This window comes from Panthera tigris, chromosome E1 (assembly GCF_018350195.1).
Source record: "Panthera tigris isolate Pti1 chromosome E1, P.tigris_Pti1_mat1.1, whole genome shotgun sequence".
Classification (NCBI taxonomy): Eukaryota; Metazoa; Chordata; class Mammalia; order Carnivora; family Felidae; genus Panthera; species Panthera tigris.
This window is the reverse complement of record NC_056673.1, coordinates 44,747,248-44,765,205: the sequence shown is the minus strand read 5'-3', so window position 1 is coordinate 44,765,205 and position 17,958 is coordinate 44,747,248. Positions and strand designations below refer to the sequence as shown.

Sequence of the window (17,958 nt, the reverse complement as noted above, 5' to 3'; positions counted from 1 at the left end):
TTGAAGAAAATCTGGCCTCATAGACTCAGGTAGTCAGAAAAGAAATATTTTCATAGGTTTTTCAGTATATCCTGTGGATATATCATGTAGCTTATTGAAAAAGCTATTGTATACTTGTGAGTGAATGAGAGTGATGAAGGCAAATAATGTTTTAGAGTTATTTTAAAGTTTCTGGGGTGCCTGGGTGGCTCAGTCAGTTAAGCATCCAACTTCGGCTCAGGTCATGATCCTACGGGTTCATGGGTTCAAGCCCCGCCTTGGGCTCTGTGCTGACAGCTCAGAGCCTGGAACCTGCTTCACATTCTGTGTCTCCCTCTCTCTCTGCCCCTTCCCTGCTTGCGCGTGCTCTCTCTCTCTCAAACCTAAATAAACATTAAAAAAAAAAAAAGTGTCAGATCATTTCTAAAAAAAAAAAAAAAGTTTCAAACTCGTGGACCTCCCAAGAGAGAGGGGTCCCTGGACTGTCATTTGAGAGCTGCTGTCATAGAGAGTTGGTAACTAAAGCAATGATCAGGGAGCCATATAATCAAAGGGTGGAAGGAACTAAAACTAAGAAGACAGAAATAAACCCTCGGTTGTTCCCACGTTGGGAACCTTGAATAAGTGAAGCTGGCAAGGGAGTCATTAGTGATTTCGGATTCTGGGGGCTATTTTGGTAGAGTCACGGCTATGTGAGCGAGGAAGCCAATTGCAAGGATTCAAAGAATGTGAACCTAGGAAGCAGAAGTGGCTTCCTATAGACAATTAAAAAGAGGGTTGAGAAAGGAATGAGGGGTGGATGGTCATAATTATCAGGCAGAAGAGCCAGGGGAAGGTAGGTCTTTAAAAGGGATGGGAGAAAAATAAAGAAAAAATAAAAGGAGTGGGGGAGGGGTGCCTGGGTGGCTCAGCTGGTTAAGCGTCCAACTCTTTAAAAAATTTTTTTTTAAACGTTTATTTATTTTTGAGACAGAGAGAGACAGAGCATGAACGGGGGAGGGCCAGAGAGAGAGGGAGACACAGAATCTGAAACAGGCTCCAGGCTCTGAGCAGTCAGCCCAGAGCCCGAGCCCAGAGCATGAACGGGGGAGGGCCAGAGAGAGAGGGAGACACAGAATCTGAAACAGGCTCCAGGCTCTGAGCAGTCAGCCCAGAGCCCGACGCGGGGCTCGAACTCACGGACAGTGAGATCGTGACCTGAGCCGAAGTCGGACGCTTAACCGACTGAGCCACCCAGGCGCCCCAAGCGTCCAACTCTTGATCTTGGCTCAGGTCCTGATCTCACAGTTGTGGGCCTGAACCCTGAGTTGGGCTCTGTGAGCTGAGAGTGTGAAGCCTGCTTGGGATTCTTTCTCTCCCCCTCTCTCTGCCCCTCCCTTGATCTCTGTCTGTCTGTCTCTCTCTCAAAATAAATAAACTTAAAAAAAAAAAAAAGACAAGGATCATTTCTGAGGATCTTACATATAGGATAACAAAGACACACTTCTGGGAAGATGAGAATTTTTCTCACCTTTAACTGTCAAATGAGGCATCAGCTCCTTCATATCGTCTTCTGTGAGCTCGATCCCCTCACTGGCTAGAAAGGTGTCCACGTCCTGGATATCCATCACCTCTCCTTAGAAAAATTAAGAAATAAATTATGTAAATATTATAGAACTATCTATGAAGGGTGAAAAATGCTATCTTATATATACTATACTTATATATACTTATATACTTATATATACTTACTTATATATACTTATATATACTATTACCCACGAGTGCCCAGAATTAACAGGAGGGTCAGAAAAAAGTTCTGTGTCTTTAATTCTAGCGGCTACAAAAAGGAAAGTACACTATGGGTCAGGAATCGAGTGGTGAGTTATTGCAAAATCCATAGCAAATTAAGCCACATATAAGGATTTGGCTTTATTTTTACCCTTTCTCCTACCCTGCTTGAAAATTCAGTGTGTTTCTATAGACCAGTCTTAAAAATTTTATTTTCATTTGAAAACATTTGCTTGTAGCTTGCTTCTGTGATCACTATGCATTCCAAGAATTTTATTCATCTCAACACAGAAGTACTTTTTCCTCATTCACTGTAAAAAGAATGCAGCAACATTAAAGATTAATATAAAAGGGGAAAAAATAGAATTCTGCTACCCTACCACAAAACGATTTGTAGTTTTTCATATTCCATTTCTGGACTCTGACAATAAGGCTGTACTTTTACTATGTGGAAATCTAATATCCACACCGTCCTGTATTCTGCTTTTCCAACCTAATATTATGTCGTTAACATATTTCCAAGTTACCACGTAATCTTTAGTTAATTTCAACACATGATATCTCAGTGGCCTAATAGGCCAGGGTATATGTAGTCATTCCTCTACTGTTAGATATTTAGGCTGTTTCAAATTTCTCTGAAGGTCTTTGGGTAGAGACTTTTTACTTTTATTCAGCTATATTATTGCCAGAGGATAAATTTCTGGGAGTGGGGTTCATGGAGAAAAGGAATGTTTCTTTGGCTCTTGATCTTTGGTGAAGAACTCTTTGGGGGAAAACTGAGAATATGATGGGAATTTATATGTTAACACATATTAACTACTGTTCGCCCAAGTTCAGAAGCATCCATAAAAGTACACATATGAAAGAACTGAAAAATATGTGAAGGGGAAATATTATTCTCTACCAATTATAAAATATGAAGATGTTATTTACAATATCCTTTTATCACAGCTTGGAACTTACCCTTTATGCAACTGACAGCATTCATCAAATCATTCAGACCAACTGTTCTATCATCTGTAAGGCAAGGGCAATAAACTTCAGAATAAGACAAGCTGGCATAACTGAGACCCACAAAATTTATGATACCTAAGTTCAGAAACTGTGAAGACCATGAAAATTCAGTAATTTTTTCCCCAAATTTTCCTTAGAATTTTGTGGACTTAACTTCAGAGATAACAGTGTTATTTTAGAAATGAAGAAAGCTAGGGGCGCCTGGGTGGCTCAGCCGGTTAAGCGTCCGACTTCTCAGGTCATGATCTCGCGGTTCGTGAGTTCGAGCCCCGTGTCAGGTTCTGTGCTGATGGCTCAGAGCCTGGAGCCTGTTTCGGATTCTGTGTCTCCCTCTCTCTCTGACCCTCCCCCGTTCATGCTCTGTCTCTCTCCGTCTCAAAAAATAAATAAACGTTAAAAAAAATTAAAAAAAAAAAAGAAATGAAGAAAGCTTTCAATCTGTAATGAATCATTCTTATATCTTCCTTTTTCTTTGCTTTAGAGGCCACCAGAGTAAGATTAAACTAAGAAGTGATTGGTTACAGGTAAGTATAGGGAAAAAGGACAAATGAACCTGACCCTGAGTATTTTTTTTTTAATTTAGTCAGTTAATCAACAGATATTTAAGGGGGTGGCTTTTATATGCCAGCCACTTTGCTAGGCTTTGGGGATACGAAAGTAAACCAGCTGGCAGGGTTCTCGCTGTCAAGGAGTGCACGTACAATCTCACAGAGGGAAACAGGCAATTAGCATATAAACAAATAAACAAAAAGGATCATTTTAAGTACTATTAAAATGTCATTGAAATAAAACAGGGTTATATAATAAAGAGCAATGGTAAGATTGCTTTAGATGGGGAAGTCAGGGGTGGCGTCTCTGAGGACTATTTGGGTTGAAGCCTGAATGACAAGAAGGAATGTTCCAAGTTGAAAGACAGTACGAGGGACAGCCCTAAGAACAGGATGAATTTGATGTGACTGAGAGGCAGAGAAAAGGCTGGTGTGCATGGGCCAAATCATGCAGGGAATTGTAGGCCCCCATGATAAAGGTGGGGTTTTATTCTGGTTGCAATGGATGGTCATTGGAAGCCTCGAAGAAGGGGGAGTAATTTAACTGGATTTTAGCTTTGAAAAGATCATTCTGGCTGATGTGCACAGGATGGGGAAACTGGAAGAATGGGGACTAGACAGGAGACTGTTTCAGTGGTCCAGGAAAGAGATCCTGGTGGCTTGGGCTATGGTTGCAGCAGTGGAGGCAGTGATAAGTGGATGAGTTCTGGACATGTTTTCCAGGTGGAGCCTAGATTTAAATGTGTGATGTAAGGGAAAGGAGAAATTAAGGAAGAAAACTATTTGTCCCCTTCCCCAACCCTCCTTCCCCTCTTTCTCCATCAACAGGGTAGATGGGATGACATTACTGACATGGAACTAAATGTCATTACTAAATGTCATTACTAGAAAGCCTCAAAGCTTTTTAGGGGAATTAATCAATATTTTATTAAATTTATGATGCCTTTTGGACATCAAAGTGGAGGTCTCAAATAGCTAGTTTGAGATACCATTCCTGACTTAGGATGGTTGAGCTGGAGAAATAAATTTGCTTTTATCAGCTTTAAGAAGTCATCTGACCCAATGAGACTGGATGCAATCCCCTAGGAAGAAGGTGCAGATAAAAACAACCAACCGACCAAATAAACAAACAGCCAAGGTTCTACTTCTGGACCCTTCATTATTTAGAGACCTTGCAGGGAAAAAAGAGTCAGAAACTGAAAAGGAAACTGAAAAGAAGCTCCCAGTAAGGAAAGAAAAAATTAGGTGAGTATGGGGCTTCAAAAGTCTGTAGAAAAAAATGTTTTAATAAAGATGGGTTAGTCACTATGTCAAATGCTGCCGAGATAGCAAGTGAAATAACAGAGACGTGACCATGAACCTTGGCAAGAGAGAGAGGTCACTGATGATTGAGAGCTGGTTTGGTTCCATGGCAGGGAACGAGTGCTCAAGAGTGAATGGGGGTGAGGAACAAGAGACAAAGAGTCGCCACAAATGTTAGGGATTTTTTTGAGGTATAGTTGACACACAATGTTATATTAGTTTCAGGTGTACAACAGAATGATCCGACAAGTTTATACATTATGCTATGCTCAATGTAGCTATGATCAGTCACCAGACAACACTAAGTAATGACAACTTTTTGAGAGGTTCTGCTTGTGAAGAGGAACTAAGGGATAGAATGGTCACTGGCAGGGGCCAAGGGGAATTGAAAAGCATTATCAGCATGTCAATGGAATGAATACATAGAGAGACACTGTAGAGAGGGAGAAATTAATGGTGCAGGAGAGAAAGGGGGAAAATTGTAGGAGTTGAGTCCTTGAGAAGGCAAGTGGAGATGAGATCCAGGCCACAAGTGGAAGGGCCAGCCCACAATGGGAGCTGAGATTCCACGTGGCTGGTGAGCGGCTGGGGTTGGAATTCTGTACTCTGTCCTGCTACAGCGCATGTTCAACAGCATTAGTCATCATATTCAGTTGGTGAATGGGGTAATGTCACAGCAATGTGGATGGTATGTTGGTTCACACGGATTTTTTTCCTAAGTGAAAGAATTGGAATTATGAACTTCAGTAGGAAAAGAAAAAATTCTAGGTTGGCTATGGCAGGGGCTTTTTCAGCCCTATTTTCATAAAATAATTAATATAGGAAGAGATGCTTGTGATATAGGAAGGGGAATAAGGTTCACTGGCTCAGAAATCTACTTCCATCTACGTTATTTCAGAACTGCAAGCCAGCTTTTCAACTCTTTCCTGTGGGTGTGGGTGTGCACTTTTTAATAGTCTCCAGCTACTCAGCTATTTACCTGGGCTGTCTACTCTTCCTCACACAGTATCACTTACTGCTTTTCTTAGTTTTCTGGTTACATATTTTGACTGGGCTTCTCCAATTTTCCCTATGAGCTCAAGTTACTTTAGTGGGCAATTAAAAATTTTTTTTAATGTTTATTTATTTTTGAGAGAGAGTGAGTGAGTGGGGTAAGGGCAGAGAGAGATGAGACACAGAATCTGAAGAAGGCTCCAGGCTCTGAGCTGCCAGCACAGAGCCTGATGTGGGGCTTGAACTCATGGACTGGGAGATCGTGACCTGAACTGTAGTTGGAGGCGCATAAGCAACTGAGCCATCCAGGTGCCCCTAGTGGGCAATCTAAATTTTACAGAACGGGAGGTTTTTCAGGCATTCCTCCATTGTGTTATGGCAGAAATGTATGCATGGTAAGTAAACTGGAAGGATAATCATCAGAGAGTGGGTACATGAAATAGAGTTTTGGGGGATGATGAAGTATAAGGTGAGGGCAAGGTGTAGGTCATCACCATGTGAGTAGCAGTTAAGGGGACAGGAGTGAAAGATGATTGAAATTAAGGAAGTCAAGGAACAGGAGGTCAGGGTGTTTAGATGGGTGACTTATATCAGGAGTTAAATAATATTTAATCAAGATTTCTTAACCTGGGGCCTATGTACCCTCTAATGATAGAATTCAGGGAGTCCTTGAACTTGAATGGGAAAAAAATACAGTGGACCCTTGAACAACATGGGTTTGAACTGCACTTATATATAGACTCTTTTGATAAATACAGTACTGTAAATATATTTTTTTCTTTCTTATGATTTTTTTTTTTAATTAAGTAGGCTCCACAGCCAACGTGGGGCATGAACTCATGACCCTGAGATCAAGAGTTGAATGTTCTACTGACTCAGCCAGCCAGGCACCCCAATCTTATGATTTTCTTAATAACATTTTCTTTTCTCTAGCTTATTTTATTGTAAGAATATGGCATATAATACATATAACATGTAAAATATTTGTTAATTGACTTATGTTATTGGTAAGGCTTCCAGTCAACAGTAGGCTATTAGTAGTAACATTCTGACTGCACAGGGGGCTGGTGCCTCTAACTCTCACAATGTCCCATCTTTATTTTCACTAACCACTCACTTAAATTTAGCATTTTCTTCAATTATTAATGCAGGCAACAAACCACAGTGGAAGTAGTAAAACCTATGACTTTGCCATTAATACAAATCACTGACATTTTGGATATTATATGGTAGCTCTTGCAAATATATTGAAAAGTTACTTACGCTCATCACTATTTATTTAATTAATTTATTATTATTATTTAAATGTTTATTTATTTTTGAGAGAGAGAGAGAGAGAGAGGGAGACACAGAATCTGAAGCAGGTTCCAGGCTCTGAGCTGTCAACACAGAGCCCAATGTGGGGCTCGAACCTGTGAACCGCAAGATTGTGACCTGAGCCAAAGTCAGACACTTAACCGACTGAGCCACCCAGGCACCCATTTTTTATATTTATTTTTTTGAGAGAGAGAGATTGCAAGTGAGTGAGGGGGCAGAGAGAGAGAGAGAGAGAGAAGTGGGGTTCACCTGAAGCAGGGCTTGAGCTCATCCATGTGGGATTCAAACTCACGAATCATGAGATAATGACCTGAGCTGGAGTCAGATGCTTAAATGACTGAGCCACCCAGGCGCCCTACTCATCACTACTTTAAAATTCTAACAACTATTACATCTACTACTAGAACTTGTTAAATGTGTTATTAAGCACTAATAATTGATATCTTTAATGTTTTGATAAATTTAGTTTCTTCATAATCTTACTTATTATATTTTAATCATGTAAAAATATTATACTCAGAAGTGATCCATTCATCAGACTGTCAAAGGGGTCTATGGCACAGTAAAGTCACAAGCCCTGATCTGCATGGAAGTTATGGAAGTTGCCAAGAATAAGAAGAGGAGTAGTGAAGGACGAAGACGTGAGCCCAGTGCTATTTCTTACCAAATGCTCTGGTCTCATCTCACCTATTTATTTATATAAAGGTCATATTTAGTAAACAAATATTTATTCATTAGGGCTTATATTTTCACGATGGCAAAATTAATTCATAGGTCATGGAATTTCTTTTCTTCTTCCTTCTGTTCTTCTCCAGCATCTCCTCCATATTCCCCATCACCTTCACCGTCACCACCATCATCATGACTAACATTTACGGAGTCTTCTAGACATTGCATTAAGTACTTTGCAGGTTTTATCTATATTGATTTCAGAGAAAGAAGTGACCCTAGAGAATTATTTAGTTCAACTTCCCATTTAACATGGGAAGACACTAACATTCAGTAGGGTTAAATCATTTGTTAGCAATTTAGTGGCAGAACAGGGACCAGGCCTCAGCACAAAGAACAGCTACACTACAGATGAGGCATATTGGCTAGATTCACCAGGGGAAAAGGGAATCCCCCCCACCCGCTATAGATACTGCTAAATGATTTTTCTAAGACCATATATAGCAGTGGCAAACTCTTACCTTTCAGTGAGTCCCTTTCCTCATACCCTCGCCAGAACTGGATATTATCAATCTTGCTATTTTTGCCTGTCCAATGAGTGAAAATAATACTGTATTTTTTTAATTTGTATTTTCAAGACTATTGGTGAGGTCAGACATCTTTTATGTTACTGGGCAATTATATTGCTCTTTTATGAATTATCTATTTGTGTACTTAACTTTTTCTACTCTCAGTATGTTTTATAAATGTGTGAGGGCTTTTTCTACCATTGGGGTACTAGCTCTTTGTCTTGCAATCATTCTCTGCTAACTCATCATTTGATTTCTGACTTTGTTAATTTTTCTCTTAAATGTTCCCGTATAAAAAATTTTTTATATAAATATATAAATAAATTTTATATAAATAAAAATTTGTTTATTTATTTTTGAGAGAGAGAGAGAGAGAGAGAGAGAGAGAGAGAGAGCATGAGTTGGGGAGGGGCAGAGAGAGAGAGACACACATACAGAATCTCAAACAAGCTCCAGGCTCTGAGCTGTCAGCACAGAGCCCAATGCAGGGCTTGAACTCCAGAACAGCGAGATCATGACCTAGGCTGAAGTTGGGGGCTTAACCAACTGAGCCACCCAGGTGTCCGCAACATGTTCCCTTATAAATGAGGTATAAAATTTCACTTTTCTTTTAGTGACTTACTTGTATGGCATTGAAGGCATGGCTAAGTTTTACAAGTAGTATCCCCAACATATATATTTTTGAATTTATTTATTTATTGAGACTGAGAGATAGAGATAGAGACAGATAGAGGGAGAACGCACATGTGACCAGGGGAGGGGCAGAGAGAGAGAATCTCAAGGAGGCTCTGTACTGTAAGCACAGAGCCCAACTTGGGGCTTGATCCCATGAACTGTGAGATCATGACCTGAGACCATTTCAAGAGTCGGATGCTCAGGGTGCCTGGACGGCTCAGTTGGTTGAGTGTCCAACTTTGGCTCAGGTTATAATCTCGTGGTCCATGAGTTTGAGGCCCGCATCACGCTTGTTGCAGTTTCGGATCCTCTGTCCTCTTCTCTCTCTGCCCCTCCCCTGCTCATGCTTTCTCTCTAAAAAAATAAATAAAACATTAAAAAAAAATAGAGTCGGATATTCAACCTACTGACCCACCCAGGTGCCCCTGCAACATAGCTTTAAAAATTTTTTTTTAATGTTTATTTATTTTTGAGAGAGAGAGAGAGAGACAGAGTGTGAGCAGGTGAGGGGCAGACAGAGAGGGAGACACAGAATCGAAGCAGGCTCCAGGCTCTGAGCTGTCAGCACAGAGCCCGACGTGGGGCTCAAACCCATGAACTGTGAGATGATGACCTGAGCTGAAGTCGGACACTTAATCGAGTGAGCCACCCAGGCACCCCACAACATGGCTTTTTAAAAAGCATTTTTGGAGATAGTATTTCCTAATGAGTCAGGATGAAGTTTTTCTATTTACATTTACTTCATTAAATACGAAAAAGGAAGGCTACTTTCAGTAGTTCTGATAGAAGGGTTCAATATTTCTTTCAAGGGCATAATGACACCCGTAATACTCACCATCAGTTGACACATCAGTCATTATTTCCTCAAGTTCCTCATCATTGAGTCTAATTCCCATGTCTTCCACAAGGGATTTCACTTTTTTGAGTTTGACCCTTGGTCCTTAGGAAAGAAGGGCACGAAATAAGATCATAAATACTGATGCTTAAGAGTGAAAAATGCTAATCATGGTCATGCATCATAAATTCCAACTGGAGGATAAAGCATAAGGGCACAAAGAAACCATTAACATATATATCTCCCTAGATTTAGATATTTCTGTTGAAAGTAGGAAAAGAGGTTAGAGAGGGAGAGAGCCAAAGCATAAGAGACTCTTAAAAACTGAGAACAAAGTGAGGGCTGATGGGGGAGAGGCAGGGAGGGGAGGGTGGGTGATGGGTATTGAGGAGGGCACCTTTTAGGATGAGCACTGGGTGTTGTATGGAAACCAATTTGACAATAAATTTCATATTAAACAAGAAAGTAGGAAAAAATTGAGAAAGATAACCATTGAGACCCAGGTGGACAGTAAACAGTATTTACCTTTATGGGGACAGATGAGATTGATGGAGGTAGGAGGACTCTCGCTTTTCAAAAAAATTGGAATGTAATTGACACATTATATCACTTTCAGGTGTACAACATGATTTAGTATTTGTATCTATCGCAACGTGACCACCACAATAAGTCTTGTTAACATCCATCACCATGAAAAGTTGCGAATTCTTTTTCTTGTGGTGAGAACTTTTAAAATCTATCTCTTAGCAATTTTCTTTTTAAAAAAAAATTTTAAATGTTTTTATTTATTTTTGAGACAGAGACAGAACATGAGCAGGGGAGGGGCAGAGAGAGAGGGAGACATAGAATCCAAAGCAGGCTCCAGGCTCTGAGCTGTCAGCACAGAGCCCGACACGGGGCTGGAACTCACAGACTATGATATCATGACCTGAGCCGAAGTCAGACACTTAACTGACAGAGCCACCAGAAGCCCCTATCTCTTTGCAATTTTCAAAGATGCAATATGGTATTGTAACTATAGTCACCATGCTGCACATTATATCCCCATGACTTGACTTAGCAATTCTTTGCAGAATTTTTAAAAATGTTTATTGGGGCGCCTGGGTGGCTCAGTCGGTTAAGCCTCCAGCTTCAGCTCAGGTCACGATCTCACGGTCCGTGAGTTCGAGCCCCGCGTCGGGCTCTGGGCTGATGGCTCGGAGCCTGGAGCCTGCTTCCGATTCTGTGTCTCCCTCTCTCTCTGCCCCTCCCCCGTTCATGCTCTGTCTCTCTATGTCTCAAAAATAAATAAACGTTAAAAAAAAAATTAAAAATGTTTATTTATTCTGAGAGAGGCACAAGCAAGGGAGGGGCAAAAAGAAAGAGAGAGAGAGGGAATCTCAAGCAGGCTCCATGCTGTCAGCACAGAGCCCGATACGGGGCTTGATCTCACCAACTGGAACTGTGAGATCACGACCTAAGCCGAGATCAAGAGTCAGATGCTTAACTGCCTAAGCTACCCAGGTACCCCTTAGCTTACAATTCTTTTCTCAGTGTTCTAAGTGGTAGAATTGGATAGTTTTCTTGTAGTATTTGATGTTTTGAAAATAATTTCTGATTAAAAACTTAAAAAATTATTGCTTATAACAGAATAGTATAAAGGGTAGAGATAGGATATTTTCCTTAACACCCGTCCAGTGGACTCTGCTTCAGTTTCCCATGAGAGGTGAACAGAGGGGAATAAGTGAGCCCACTCATGGTTGGAAATAGCAACCAGTCTGTACAGTTCTAGCCGGAATACAGTGTTAGAATTTCTATCCTGAAATGTCAATGCACCCAAGAAAAAATGGGAAGTTATGAGTCTAAAACAATGGATCAAAAAATTGGCAAGAAGCAAGGTTGGAACATTTAAAGGCAAATGCTAAGCACGAGGAATTTATTTTTATTTGTGCTTTCACCACGATTCTCACTTACCATTGAGTGCTTTCACACCTTTTAGCAATCTCTTCTTATATACTCTTCCATCAGCTGTAAGACAAGACACGATTAAGAATATAGGTTAAGTGAAGGGAAGATTAACAATAGAGCACAAAGACAATCCAACATCCATAATCTCAGGGGGGAAAATGCTTCAGATTTGTTGAGGATTTTATTTTATTTTGCCCTCAAGTAAGAATGAAACCAAAGATAAAGCTCTCACTGATGTAAATCTACCTATTGGTTGAATTAAAAACAGTCTTTATCTCCCTATTTCTCCCATTTTCCTTCTTACTCTTACTCCTCTGATTTTCCTCATTTCCTTGGTCAGGATTTAGGTGAAGCAGTGATCCCAGGGTGACAGGATAATGTAGCCTTGATGATGGAGACTAGTGAAAGATGTTGCCAATTTTCAATATTAAAATGTAAGTGACAAGAACAGGATTTCTTCTTTTGTAACACCATGTTTTCTAGATGGGGTTTTACTAGACATAGGCATATATGATTTCAGCACTTTTCATACACAAGCCCATAAATCCAAGTTTCAGAGATGTGCTAAATGCTCACCACAAATGTTCAGAGATGTGCTAAATGCTCACCATGAATGGGCAGAGTTTTCAACAGCTCCTTATTCTCCTCATCAGTCAGTACTAGTCCCATTTGCCTCAGCACATTGTTCAGATTACCCACATTAACCTTCTCTCCTTTGGAAAGATGAGAATTGTTCATGCGTAAGATTTTTTTTTTAATTTTAAAACATTTTTTTACACTTATTTTTGAGAGACAGAGAGAGACAGAGCACAAGTGGGGGAGGGGCAGAGAGAGAGGGAGACACAGAATCCGAAGCAGGATCCAGGCTCTGAGCCATCAGCAAAGAGCCTGATGCGGGGCTCGAACTCATGAACTGTGAGATAGTGACCTGAGCTGAAGTCGGATGCTCAACTGACTGAGCCACCCAGGCGCCCCGTTCATGCATAAGAATGTTAGGAATGGGCAAATGATTTCAAATTATAGAGAAGATTGCATATTTGGCATAAGTTTAATTAGAAGAGCAAATTGGCAATGAAACTTGTTAATCTATGTAGGTTTAGAGTACATGTGGGCAAATGGATTATGTTCAGAAATAGAATTTATACTTTCAATTCAAGCAAAAGAAAAGTAGATATAATCCCAGATATAAGTCAAATGCCATTATGTTTCCTGAATTATGGGGTCTTTTGACACATATTTCCTGGCTGTCCTATAAAAGCTTCACCTTGAGACTGAAGAGCTATATTTTGGTGGTTTAAACCACCTATATTTTGGTGGTTTAAACAATGGTGAAGTGGAAAACATTCTTGGTCCAAACTCCATATAATGTAGGTCTATCCAGGAAAAATCCCAAATCAAACAGTAAGATTATAAAGCAAACATTTAACCATTAGATTTGTAGGATGGGGGTGGGTCAACTTCGCATGTCAGTAATAGCCTGAAGAGAAAACTACTGTTTTAAAAGCATCTTTTTTTTTCCTGTAAATCATTAAGGTCTTAGTTAATAACGAATTCCCTTTTTACCACTACTTCTTACCTATAAAAGCTTTTGCGTCGTCCATCACCACATTCAAATCAACCATTTTATTCTCTGTAAGAAGAGGCAATTCAGGCAGAGACCAAATCTTAGACTTAGAAAAACGATATGAAAAATTTAAGTCGTAATATAAAAGGTTCAAATTCACCTGTTTCTCATAATTTTCCTCAGTAACTTTTTAAAGTCAAAATAAGCAAGAACAAAGAGAAAGGTCAAAATGTTAAAGTGAACATCCTCTGATTAATACTACTTGGTAAAAATTATCCAATGACCCTTAACCCAGAGATTAAGCAGGTTTAATAATACAGTTGATTCTTGAACAACATGGGGGGTAGGGGTGCTGAGCCCCTTACAAAGTTGAAAATCCATGTGTAACTTCTCACTCCTCAAAAATTACTAACAGCCTATCGTTGACCACAAGCCTTATCGATAACATAAAATATCAATTAACGCATATTTTGTATGTTCTGTGTATTTACTGTATCCTTACAATAAAGAAAGCTAGAGAAAAGAAAATGTTACTAAAGAAATCATAAGGAAAAGACATTTACAGTGCTGTACTGCAGTGACAGAATTTAAAAAAATGTGCACATAAGTGGATCCACACAAACCCCTGTTGTTCAAGGATCAACTGTAACCCCTTCTAACAGGACTCTCCCTTCCTTCAGACCCAATAAGGAAGCATATTTCAATAGACAAGATGGAATTTGAGGCCTAGATGTCATTTATTTACATGAGCAGCTGACTGTTAAACCCTGACAGAATGCTATCTTCCCACTCTCGAAATTTTGCTTACAGTCCCCACCTCCACCCCTCAGGACAGTGAGCTGTTTGAGAGCAGAGATCATGCCTTAATTTTCTTTGTCCTACCAGGTATAAATTGTTCACTCTCTAGTTCAGTGTTTTGCATCTAGTTTTGTGCTAGCTAAGAATGAATTCCAGTGGTATAGTAGTCATAATGTTGGATTAGAAAAAATTATTCTTTCCTTTTTTTTTTTCTTTTTGAATGGCCTCAAAATACTCATTGGTAACAATCCCTTTTCTGGTAGGAAACATTTTAAGGGCCCCTAGCTAATATATGGGGACAATGTCACAATTAAATGATTTATAGTGATATTTTTCATGATAAGAAGAGGCTCCAGACAAAATAATGGATAATTACTCAGGGAGAGGGATTCATTCATTCATTCATTCATTCATTCATTCATTCATTCATTCATAGAGCATGCAGGGGAAGGGGAGCGAGAGGGGGAAAGAGAGAGAATCCCAAGCAGACTCTGCACTGTGAGATCATGACCTGAGCTAAAATCAAGAGTCGGACGCTTAACCGACTAAGCCACTCAGGTGCCCCGGAAATTTTAAACTACAAGGTGGGCTCAAACTGTTTTCTTCATTAAGGCCAACTACAGGTAGGGGCAGCAAAGATGTTTGTTTGCTGGTGACAGTGGCCTTAGCCACACCTGCCAATCATTAGTGGAGAATAGGAACCCTGAAGTAGGGAAGAAGAGTAATTTGTTTATTTTGGTGTGGCATGTGCTGGTTGTGCTGAAAGATGTGCTGTCTGGCTCTCTTACAAGTTGTTTTTCATCAGGCTTTTAATGGGAAGCCACTGGCTCTATGTTGGAATCCAAGAGCCCTCTAATTCAGGACCTTTTAGCCTGGCGCTTACCCCTTAGCCAACTCTTTCTAATGAATTCTACTATTTTTGCCTCCATGGCATTTTTACCCAGCTAAATTGGTCTTATTCAGTCGTTAATGAAACTGTCTTATTTAAAAAAGACATACATGGAAAGGAAGGAAGATGTATGAAAGAAATAAGGAAAAATGGTAACGTCTGTTAGCTCTAGCCAGCGGATACACAGGCATTTGTTACCGTGTTTTCTGCTTTGATAGATGTTTGAAATCTTTCATAATTTTTTCAAAGAGATTAAAAAATAGGTTTGCCTTCAGAAGCCCTCATATAGAAGCTCTAAGATTTGCTCCGAAGTACAGTGGTATTATCTGAAATACTTACTATCAGTCGGCAGGTGTTTCAGTAAGTCCTGATGGTCCTCTTTCTCAAGCTGAATTCCCATGTTCTTTATAAGGGGGTCCAGGTTACTGATACTGACTTTCTTTCCTTGGGAAAGAAGAGGATGTAAATAATAGAAGTAAGTCCAAGAAGTGGAAGATGCTAGCTTTGAATGTGTATCCACCCTCGGTGGAGAGTGAAACACTGGCCATTTAAATGAACCCAGATAGTCAGTGTTGGAGGTGAGAAGAGAAAATGCTCCCTCAGCACTGTGTTGTAACTTTTCATTGAAATAATCATGGAGGTGCCTGCGTGGCTCAGTCGGTTGAGCGTCCGACTTGGGCTCGAGTCACGATCTCACGGTTTGTGAGTTCAAGCCCCATGTCGGGCTCTGTGCTGATAGCTCAGAGCCTGGAGCCTGCTTCGGATTCTGTGTCTCCCTCTCTCTGCCCCCCACTCAGGCTCTGTCTCTCTCTGTCCCTCAAAAGTGAATAAACATTAAAAAATTTTTAAAAAGAAATAATCATGGATGAAGAAGAATTAGATAAGCCTGATGAATTGTGATGATCAGCGTAAATGAAATCAGAATGTCAAACTTGCTGCATATTATTAAGAATAACTTGGGGCGCCTGGGTGGCTCAGTCGGTTAAGCAGCCGACTTTGGCTCAGGTCATGATCTCGTGGTCTGTGAGTTCGAGCCCCGTGTCAGGCTCTGTGCTGACAGTTCAGAGCCTGGAGCCTGTTTCAGATTCTGTGTCTCCCTCTCTCTGACCCTCCCCTGTTCATGCTCTGTCTCTCTCTGTCTCAAAAATAAATAAATGTTAAAAATAAAATTAAAAAAAAAAGAATAACTTGAGGTAGTTATACCTAAAGAAGAGTGGTAGGTTATGAGCATAAGTTCAGTGTCATTAAACCAGTGGAATAATGGAATAGCATGGTTCTAATCAGAAATTTAAAAAGGCAGGGGTGCCTGGTGGCTCAGTTGGTTAAGCATCCGACTCTTGATCTCGGCTCAGGTCATGATCTCATGGTCCGTGGAACTGAGCCCCGTGGCAAGCTCTTTGTTGATAGTGTGGAGCCTGCTTGGGATTCTCTCTCTCCTTTTCTCTCTGCCCCTCTCCAGCTCCCACTCTCCCTCTTTCTCAAAATAAATAAATAAACTTTAAAAAAAGAAAAGAAAGCAAATGCAAAGCCTAATAGATTTTAGCTGCCGTTCTCATGATTCTTACCTTTGAGAAGTTTCACACTATTCAGTAATCTTTTCTTGTACACCTTTCCATCTCCTGTGAGACAGGGTAAAGTTTAAGTCAAAAGAAAAAGGATAAGGAATTCTATAATTTTATAAGACATTTGATATGATTCATCTAGCAATTTATTTATCTCGCCCTCAAAGAAGAATAAAAGGAATGCCCTCAATGTGGTCAGTCTATTCCATCACTGGAACCTATGGCAGTAGCTGATGCAGGCTAAAAATACACCCATATAGTTGCCTCTTCTTCTTTTTTTTTTTTTTCTTGAACTGCACTTTGATGCTCTGCCTTTCTCCCTTTTCCTTGCTCGTGCCCTAGGCCCATAAGGTATTCCTCTAAGTCTATGTTTAGCCTGAATGATAGGCCTATAAAGGGATTTTATTAAAAATAATTATCAATCCAAACGGTGGTATAAAACAATATTTAAATAAATGTTCTCTAAACAGTTTCCATAAATGGAGAGGAAATTCAACAGGGTTGGAGAACACGGGACATCTGCCAGCCCCACCCATCTCCACAGGTGCTGTCTGTCCCAAAGGGCCCCTTCCTGTGGCAGGAGTGTCTCCAGTGTTGACAGACTCCACAATGCCTGGCATGTATATGCAGTTATCTCCATGACAGCCCATCTTCTCTCTGCGTCTTTGTCCTGCTGTCTCAGAGCCAATGTTCCAATTCTCATAATTGGCTCCTTGAGAGCAATCTAGGGGAATGCTAGACACGGGAAGTGGCCACAGCCTTAGGTGTATGTGGGGAGAATACAGATGGGCATCGGGCATTTGCTGCCCATGGTGCTGCTTCTGCCATCAAGGGGTACCAGCCCCCTCGGTGATGTGTAGGCTTGCTCTTGCTTAGGGGACAAGTGGTGATGGGAGTGTGTATGTGGGAAGAAGGTCTACGTGGAGGTCCATGAGACTGGGCAGGAGACACAGGTGGGGCACAGGCTGGCCTCTAGGGTCTCTAGTGGTGAGCATATGCAGGTGCCCAAGAGGTGGTTTTTGAGGGACTAATTGGACGACTGACCAATCGGATTTGAATACTGACAGTCCCAGCACATGGTTCTGGAGGCACCCTGCTCTTAGGTGTTTATCTTTTAGTTGCTGGATTATGGGGTGTTGGGGAGGCACATTCAGGGGAGCTACAGAGAAGTCAGCTGTGTGGCATTTAAAATATTTAGTCGGGGGGTGGGGCGCCCGTGTGGCTCAGTCAGTTGAGCGTCCAACTTTTGATTTTGGCTCACGGTTCCTGGGATTGAGCCCTGCATCAGGCTCTGTGCTGACACCATGGAACCTGCCTGGGATTCTCTCTCTCTCTTTCTCTCTCTCTCTGCCCCTCCTCACTCTCTCTCTCTCTCTCTCAAAATAAATAAATAAAATATAAAAGGTTAAAAAACTATTTAGCAGGGGCCCAGTGACTTGTAAATTTTTCACTTAAAAATTAATCATTTCCAAACTAAAACACAGATGAGAATGGGGTTTCTGTCTGGACTGCATGTTCCTTAGGGGG

The 17,958-nt window shown here is 40.6% G+C and overlaps 1 protein-coding gene across 4 annotated transcripts in view; it reads right to left on the bottom strand.

The window, feature by feature from the left end:
• The window catches only part of EFCAB3 (EF-hand calcium binding domain 3), a 65,069-nt gene extending 49,842 nt beyond the window's left edge, over positions 1–15,227 (bottom strand). For 2 of the 4 annotated variants that reach the window (XM_007088236.3, XM_007088237.3), the window contains exons 1-7: positions 15,209–15,227; positions 13,195–13,248; positions 12,227–12,331; positions 11,625–11,678; positions 9,672–9,776; positions 2,713–2,766; positions 1,490–1,594 (exon numbers count right to left, since the gene is read on the bottom strand). In XM_007088236.3, the coding sequence (XP_007088298.2) occupies positions 1,490–1,594; positions 2,713–2,766; positions 9,672–9,776; positions 11,625–11,678; positions 12,227–12,331; positions 13,195–13,240 (469 nt within the window). In that variant the 5' untranslated portion in view covers positions 13,241–13,248; positions 15,209–15,227. Of the gene's footprint in view, positions 1–1,489; positions 1,595–2,712; positions 2,767–9,671; positions 9,777–11,624; positions 11,679–12,226; positions 12,332–13,194; positions 13,463–15,208 lie in introns of those variants that run through there. The other 2 variants (XM_042966295.1, XM_042966296.1) reach the window with 2 other exon arrangements.
• Between the last annotated feature and the right edge of the window lie 2,731 nt (positions 15,228–17,958).